Source organism: Triticum urartu, chromosome 3A, assembly GCF_056163025.1.
Source record: "Triticum urartu cultivar PI428250 chromosome 3A, HENAU_Tu73, whole genome shotgun sequence".
Lineage (NCBI taxonomy): Eukaryota > Viridiplantae > Streptophyta > Magnoliopsida > Poales > Poaceae > Triticum > Triticum urartu.
Genome location: NC_141875.1, coordinates 740,128,845 through 740,138,201, shown reverse-complemented (window position 1 = coordinate 740,138,201; position 9,357 = coordinate 740,128,845). Strand labels below are relative to the sequence as shown.

The following is a 9,357-nucleotide window of genomic DNA, read 5'->3' as shown; positions in this document are numbered from 1 at the left end:
AGCCAAACATGGTGATTTAGTCAACTCGAGACAACATACAATTTTAGTTTTAGTTGGTTACATATCAAGCATGCAATTCATATTGATTGTTTTGTTGAAGTCAATTGAATTTCAATGCACAATGGTGTTTGCAATTAAAGTGGCTATACATTTTTTTTATAAAAAAACATGTTTGATCAATGTCACCAGCGACAAAAAGATGACTCCATTTTTTGAATGGTCATGCTTATTTTGTAGTCGAAAATTAAAGCCTTGATTATTGGATAAACATCACTCTATATTCTTTGCCTTTGTCATTTAATTTCTCACCCAGCATTAAGTGCTTCCATTTTTGGGGTGTGACTCACCTCTATCTCTTTTGCTAAGTTTAACAATCATTTAAATGCTTTTATTTTTGTCCCTTTCAATAAGTCTATATAAGACAACACTCCAAGCACTCCAAGACATAAACATTAGTCCCATAGCCAAATTAAAATAGACGAAGAGAACACATATTTTTCCTTCTAGTTCAAAAAAGGAGAGAACTCTTGGGATGGACACACGGGCTGCTATTGTTTGCTTCCTCGTGGTGCTAACACTTGTGGGTACTCCAATTTCTGCAGGTGTGTTTAATTGTGTTTGTCAAATACGTATAATCTAATCTAATGGGGGTTTGTCGCTAATATTCTAATATAATGGTTTGTGTTTTCTTGGTGTTGTGCAGAGAATTGCGCGGTCGTTGACGACGGCGGGGAGTTTTTCTGCACCAAGCCTCTATGCAAGGCCACGTGTGACGTGTTTGCACGTGATAGGAAGGGCAGCCTCAAGGACTACCACTGTGAGAAGAAGAACGCCATCAAGGCTGTTTGCTATTGCAACATTTGCTAGTAGAGACTGAAATACTAGCTAGTACTTGTTACGTAATACTTACTTCAGGATGGACCAAAATATGTTATCTATAACCTCATATTAAGAGCAAGGAATAAACAATTTATTACTCGATCTGTTAATTAGTTTTATTTGGAAGCCATGTGGAGCCGGTCGATGTTTGATTGTTCGCTTATAGTTCGTTTGAGTTAGTTATTGTAACTATTTTTTATAGAAACCATTAGGAATTAAACGATTATCGAGTTGAATCTTACTAGATCTATCAAGTTGAACCGCATGCTTTAGTTAGGCAACTCCTAAGTACATATACCGACTTTTAGTTCAATAAGGGATTGGACTAGATTGGTTTCGTCAGCCAACTTGGTGTTCTGTTGCAATCTTGGGTGGTGACCGCACACTATAATTGAGGATATACATAATGCACTTACTCTCGTTCATCTCATACTCTACTCCTAGTAGCTCTTTTTAGTATTTAAATCGACATATAATAGAACACCAGGGATTGGATTGTCAGTTGACCTGGTGTTCTATTGCAATCTTGGGTGGCAATCACACACTAGAAATAAGGAAAAAAATTGCGAAACAGAAATAAGGATATATAATGCACTTACTCTAGCCTATGTCAAACTCTACTCCTAGTATCCTTTTGCTATTTAGTTGTAAGCGACAATGAGTTGCCTTTTATTTCAACTGTAAGCATCATTCATGTGTAGCAATGTAGAAACTATTGGTTGTGTACAATTCGGTGCATAGGAACGCTGGAGGTGTATGTGGGGGGGAGGGGGGAGTGTTTGGTTTCTTTTTACTCTCTTTTTCTTTGGATCAAGGGAACGCCAATTTCATTAGGGGTGCTTGGGTACACCACTTCTGTTTAAAAAACAAGGCCTCGTGGCTCGTGCGATTTGAACAGCGTGTGATGTGAATACAACGGGCTGAGATGTCGTCATACTATGTCGGATGATGGGAATGTGAGGAGTAAGATAAAGTGGAGGAGTCTAATGTTGGGTAACATAGTAATTTCAAAAAAAAAAATCCTACGCACACGCAAGATCATGGTGATGCATAACAACGAGAGGGGAGAGTGTGTCCATGTACCCTTGTAGACCGCAAGCGGAAGCATTAGTACAATGCGGTTGATGTAGTCGTATGTCTTCACGATCCGACCGATCAAGTACCGAATGCACGGCACCTCTGAGTTTTGCACACGTTCAACTCGATGACGTCCCTCGAACTCCGATCCAGCCGAGCTTTGAGGGAGAGTTCCGTCAGCACGACGGCGTGGTGACGATGTTGATGTTCTATCGTCACAGGGCTTCGCCTAAGCACCGCTACAATATTATCGAGGTGGACTATGGTGGAGAGGGGCACCGCACACAGCAAAAAGATCCAAGAGATAAATTGTTGTGTTTATGGGGTGCCCCTCTCCTCCGTATATAAAGGAGGGGAGGAGAGGGCCGGCCAAGGGGAGGAGGTGCGCCCAAGGGGGGAGTCCTACTCCCACCAGGAGTAGGACTCCTCCTTTTCCTATTTGGAGAGGGAGAGGGAAGGAAGAGGAAGGAGAGAGGAAGGAAAGGGGGGGCCTTCCCAGTTCGGATTGGGCTTGGGGGGGGCGCCCCCTCCCTTTCTCCTTCTACCTCCTTTCCACTAAAGCCCATTAAGGCCCATATACCTCCGGGGGGGGGGGGGGGTTCCGATAACCTCCCGGTGCTCCGGTATTATCCCGATCTCACCCGGAACCATTCTGGTATCCAAATATAGTCATCCAATATATCGATCTTTACGTCTCGAACATTTCGAGACTCCTCGTCTTGTCCGTGATCACATCCGGGACTCTGAATTACCTTCGGTACATCAAAAACCATAAACTCAAAATATAACCGTCATCGAACTTTAAGCGTGCGGACCCTACGGGTTCGAGAACTATGTAGACATGACTGAGACACGTCTCCGTTCAATAACCAATAGCGGAACCTAGATGCTCATATTGGCTCCTACATATTCTACGAAGATCTTTATCAGTCAGACCGCATAACAACATACGTTGTTCCCTTTGCCATCGGTATGTTACTTGCCCGAGATTCGATCGTCGGTATCTCAATACCTAGTTCAATCTCGTTACCGGCAAGTCTCTTTACTCATTCCGTAAGACATCATCCCGCAACTAACTCATTAGTTGCAATGCTTGCAAGGCTTAAGTGATGTGTATTACCGAGTGGGCCAGAGATACCTCTCCGACAATCGGAGTGACAAATCGTAATCTCGAAATATGCCAACCCAACAAGTACCTTTGGAGACACCTGTAGAGCACCTTTATAATCACCCGGTTACGTTGTGACGTTTGGTAGCACACAAAGTGTTCCTCCGGTAAACGGGAGTTGCATAATCTCATAGTCATAGGAACATGTATAAGTCATGAAGAAAGCAATAGCAGAATACTAAACGATCAAGTGCTAAGCTAACGGAATGGGTCAAGTCAATCATATCATTCTCCTAATGATGTGATCCCGTTAATCAAATGACAACTCATGTCTATGGTTAGGAAACTTAACCATCTTTGATTAACGAGCTAGTCAAGTAGAGACATACTAGTGACACTATGTTTGTCTATGTATTCACACATGTATTATGTTTCCGGTTAATAAAAATCTAGCATGAATAATAAACATTTATCATGAAATAAGGAAATAAATAATAACTTTATTATTGCCTCTAGGGCATATTTCCTTCAGTCTCCCACTTGCACTAGAGTCAATAATCTAGTTCACATCGCCATGTGATTTAACACCAATAGTTCACATCACCATGTGATTAACACCCATAGTTCACATCGTCATGTGATCAACACCCAAAGGGTTTACTAGAGTCAATAATCTAGTTCACATCGCTATGTGATTAACACCCAAAGAGTACTAAGGTGTGATCATGTTTTCTTGTGAGAGAAGTTTAGTCTACGGGTCTGCCACATTCAGATCCATATGTATTTTGAAAATTTCTGTGTCAACAATGCTCTGCACGGAGCTACTCTAGCTAATTGCTCCCACTTTTAATATGTATCCAGATCGAGACTTAGAGTCATCTAGATCGATGTAAAAAGCTTGCATCGACGTAACTCTTTACGACGAACTCTTTTATCACCTCCATAGTCGAGAAATATTTCCTTATTCCACTAAGGATAATTTTGACTGCTATCCAGTGATCTACTCCTAGATCACTATTGTACTCCCTTGCTAAACTCAGTGTAGGGTATACAATAGATCTGGTACACAGCATGGCATACTTTATAGAAACTATGGTTGAGGCATAGGGAATGACTTTCATTCTCTTTCTATCTTCTGCCGTGGTCAGGCTTTGAGTCTTACTCAATTTCACACCTTGTAACACAGGTAAGATCTCTTTCTTTGACTGTTCCATTTTGAACTACTTCAAAATCTTGTCAAGGTATGCACTCATTGAAAAAACTTATCAAGCATCTTGATCTATCTCTATAGATCTTGATGCTCAATATGTAAGTAGCTTCATCGAGGTCTTTATTTGAGAAACTCATTTCAAATACTCCTTTATGCTTTCCAGAAAATTCTACATTATTTCCGATCAACAATATGTCATTCACACTTCTTATCAGAAATGTTGTAGTGCTCCCACTCACTTTCTTGTAAATACAGGCTTCACCGCAAGTCTGTATAAAACCATATGCTTTGATCACACTATCAAAACGTTTATTCCAACTTCGAGAAGCTTGCACCAGTCCATTGATGGATCGCTGGAGCTTGCTCACTTTGTTAGCACCTTTAGGATCGACAAAACCTTCAGGTTGCATCATATACAACTCTTCTTCCAGAAATCCATTCAGGAATGCAGTCTTTACATCCATTTGCCAAATTTCATAATCATAAAATGCGGCAATTGCTAACATGATTCGGACGGACTTAAGCATCGATACGAGTGAGAAAATCTCATCGTAGTCAACACCTTGAACTTGTCGAAAACATTTTGCGACAATTCGAGCTTTGTAGATAGCAACACTAGTATCACTGTCTGTCTTCCTCTTGAAGATCCATTTATTTTCTATGGCTTGCCGATCATCGGGCAAGTTAACTAAAGTCCACACTTTGTTCTCATACATGGATCCCATATTAGATTTCATGCCTCAAGCCATTTCGCGGAATCTGGGCTCATCATCGCTTCCTCATATTTCATAGGTTCGTCATGGTCAATTAACGTGACCTCCAGAACAGGATTACCGTACCACTCTGGTGCGGATCTCACTCTGGTTGACCTACGAGGTTTGGTAGTAACTTGATCTGAAGTTACATGATCATCATCATTAGTTTCCTCACTAATTGGTGTAGGAGTCACAGAAACATATTTCTGTGATGAACTACTTTCTAATAAGGGAGCAGGTACAGTTACCTCATCAAGTTCTACTTTCCTCACACTCACTTCTTTCGAGAGAAACTCCTTCTCTAGAAAGGATCTATTCTCAGCAACAAATATCTTGCCTTCGGATCTGTGATAGAAGGTGTACCCAACAGTTACTTTTGGGTATCCTATGAAGACGCACTTCTTCGATTTGGGTTTGAGCTTATCAAGATGAAACTTTTTCACATAAGCATCGCAACCCCAAACTTTAAGAAACGACAGCTTAGGTTTCTTGCTAAACCACAGTTCATACGGTGTCATCTCAACAGATTTAGATTGTGCCATTTTTAATGTGAATGCAGCTGTCTCTAATGCATAACCCCAAAACGATAGTGGTAAATCGGTATGAGACATCATAGATTGCACTATATCAAATAAAGCACAGTTATGACGTTCGGACACACCATTACGCTGTAGTGTTCCAGGTGGCATGAGTTTGTGAAACTATTCCACATTGTTTTAATTGAAGACCAAACTCGTAACTCAAATATTTGCCTCTGCGATCAGATCGTAGAAACTTTATTTTCTTGTTACGATGATTTTCCACTTCACTCTGAAATTCTTTAAACTTTTCAAATGTTTCGGACTTATGTTTCTTCAAGTAGATATACCCATATCAGCTCAAATTATCTGTGAAGGTCAGAAAATAACGATACCCGCCGCGAGCCTCAACACTCATCGGACCTCATACATCAGTATGTATTATATCCAATAAGTCAGTTGCTCGCTCCATTGTTCTGGAGAACGGAGTCTTAGTCATCTTTACCCATGAGGCATGGTTCGCAAGCATCAACTGATTTATAATCAAGTGATTTCAAAAGCCCATCAGCATGGATTTTCTTCATGCGCTTTACACCAATATGACCTAAACGACAGTGCCACAAATAAGTTGCACTATCATTATTAACTTTGCATCTTTTGGCTTCAATATTATGAATATGTGTATCACTACAATCGAGATTCAACAAACCATTTTCATTGGGTGTATAACCATAGAAGGTTTTATTCATGTAAACAGAATAACAATTATTCTCTAACTTAAATGAATAACCGTATTGCAATAAACATGATCAAATCATATTCATGCTCAACGAAAACACCAAATAACACTTATTTAGGTTCAACACTAATCCTGAAAGTATAGGGAGTGTGCGATGACGATCATATCATTCTTGGAACTAGTTCCAACACACATCGTTGCTCCACCCTTAACTAGTCTTTGTTCATTCTGCAACTACCATTTCAAGTTACTACTCTTAGCAACTGAACTAGTATCAAATACCGAGGGGTTGCTATAAACACTAGTAAAGTACACATCAATAACATGTATATCCAATATACCTTTGTTCACTTTGCCATCCTTCTTATCTGCCAAATACTTGGGGCAGTTCCGCTTCCAGTGACTAGTCCCTTTGCAGTAAAAGCACTTAGTCTCAGGCTTAGGTCTAGATTTGGGCTTCTTCACTTGAGCAGCAACTTGCTTGCCGTTCTTCTTGAAATTCCCCTTCTTCCCTTTCCCCTTTTCTTGAAAATAGTGGTCTTGTTAACCATCAACACTTGATGCTTTTCTTGATTTCTACCTTTGTCGATTTCAGCATCATGAAGAGCTTGCGAATTGTTTCTGTTATCCCTTGCATATTACAGTTCATCATGAAGTTCTAGCAACTTGGTGATAGTGACTAGAGAACTGTGTCAATCACTATCTTATCTAGAAGATTAACTCCCACTTGATTCAAGTGATTGTAGTACTCAGACAATCTGAGCACATGCTTACTGGTTGAGCTATTCTCCTCCATCTTGTAGGGAAAGTAATGTCAGAGGTCTCATACCTCTCGACACGGGCATGAGTATGAAATACCAATTTCAATTCTTGGAATATCTTATATGCTCCATGCCATTCAAAACATTTTTGAAGTCCCGGTTCTAAGCCATAAAGCATGGTGCACTAAACTATCAAGTAGTCATCATACCGAGCTTTTGTCAAAACGTTCATAACGTCAGCATATGCTCCTGCAATAGGTCTGTCACCTAGTGGTGCATCAAGGACATAATATTTCTGTGCAACAATGAGGATAATCCTCAGATCACGGATCCAATCCGCATCATTGCTATTAACATCTTTCAACTTAGTTTTCTCTAGGAACATATCAAAAATAAAACAGGGGAGCTAAACGCGAGCTATTGATATACAACATAGATATGCTAACACTACCAGGACTAAGTTCATGATAAATTAAAGTCCAATTAATCATATTACTTTAAGAACTCCCACTTAGATAGACATCTCTCTAATCATCTAAGTGATCATGTGATCCAAATCAACTAAACCATAACTGATCATCACGTGAAATGGAATAGTTTTCAATGGTGAACATCATTATGTTGATCATATGTACTATATGATTCACGCTCGACTTTTCGGTCTCAGTGTTCCGAGGCCATATCTGCATATGCTAGGCTCGTCAAGTTTAACCTGAGTATTCTGCGTGTGCAAAACTGGCTTGCACCCATTGTAGATGGACATAGAGCTTATCATACCCGATCATCACATGGTGTCTGGGCACGATGAACTTTGGCAACGGTGCATACTCAGGGAGAATACTTTTATCTTGAAATTTAGTGAGAGATCATCTTATAATGCTACCGTCAATCAAAGCAAAATAAGATTCATAAAAGATAAACATCACATGCAATCAATATAAGTGATATGATATGGCCATCATCATCTTGTGCTTGTGATCTCAATCTCTGAAGCACCGTCATGATCACCATCGTCACCAGTGCGACACCTTGATCTCCATCGTAGCATCGTTGTCGTCTCGCCAACTATTGCTTCTATGACTATCGCTACTGCCTAGTGATAAAGTAGAGCAATTACAGGGCGATTGCATTGCATACAATAAAGCGACAACCATATGGCTCTTGCCAGTTGCCGATAACTCGATTACAAAACATGATCATCTCATACAATAAAATATAGCATCATATCTTGACCATATCACATCACAACATGCCCTGCAAAAACAAGTTAGACGTCCTCTACTTTGTTGTTGCAAGTTTTACGTGGCTGCTACGGGCTGAGCAAGAACCGTTCTTACCTACGCATCAAAACCACAACGATAGTTCATCAAGTTAGTGTTGTTTTAACCTTCTCAAGGACCGGGCGTAGCCACACTCGGTTCAACTAAAGTTGGAGAAACTGACACCCGCCGGCCACTTGTGTGCAAAGCACGTCGGTAGAACCAGTCTCGCGTAAGCGTACACGTAATGTCGGTCCGTGCCGCTTCATCCAACAATACCGCCGAACCAAAGTATGACATGCTGGTAAGCAGTATGACTTGTATCGCCCACAACTCACTTGTGTTCTACTCGTGCATATAACATCAATGCATAAAACCTGGCTCTGATACCACTATTGGGTAACGTAGTAATTTCAAAAAAATTCCTACGCACACGCAAGATCATGGTGATGCATAGCAACGAGAGGGGAGAGTGTGTCCGCGTACCCTTGTAGACCGAAAGCGGAAGCATTAGCACAACGCGGTTGATGTAGTCGTATGTCTTCACGATCCGACCGATCAAGTACCGAACGCACGGCACCTCCGAGTTCTGCACACGTTCAACTCAGTTTCATCCCTCGAACTCCTATCCAGCCGAGCTGTGAGGGAGAGTTCTATCAGCACGAGGGCGTGGTGACGATGTTGTTCTACCGTCGCAGGGCTTCGCCTAAGCACCGCTACGATATTATCGAGGTGGACTATGGTGGAGAGGGGCACCGCACACGGCTAAAAGATCCAAGAGATCAATTGTTCTATCTATGGGGTGCCCCTCTCCTCTGTATATAAAGGAGAGGAGAGGGCTGGTCAAGGGGAGGAGGTGCGCCCAAGGGGGGAGTCCTACTCCCATCGGGAGTAGGACTCCTCCTTTTCCTATTTGGAGAGGGGGAGGGAAGGAAGAGGAAGGAGGGAGGAAGGAAATGGGGGGTGGCCCCCTTCCCAATTCGGATTGGGCTTGGGGGGGGGGCGCCCCCTCCCTTGCTCCTTTTCCCTCCTTTCCACTAAAGCCCATTAA

The 9,357-nt window shown here is 41.5% G+C and overlaps 1 protein-coding gene across 1 annotated transcript; it reads left to right on the top strand.

The window, feature by feature from the left end:
• Window positions 1–463: 463 nt before the first annotated feature.
• On the top strand, window positions 464–989 carry LOC125549591 (putative defensin-like protein 134). Its single transcript, XM_048712959.2, has 2 exons — window positions 464–602; window positions 704–989. Exons 1-2 carry the CDS (start codon window positions 533–535, stop codon window positions 865–867), a joined length of 234 nt encoding a protein of 77 aa, XP_048568916.1. The 5' UTR covers window positions 464–532; the 3' UTR covers window positions 868–989.
• Window positions 990–9,357: the final 8,368 nt, after the last annotated feature.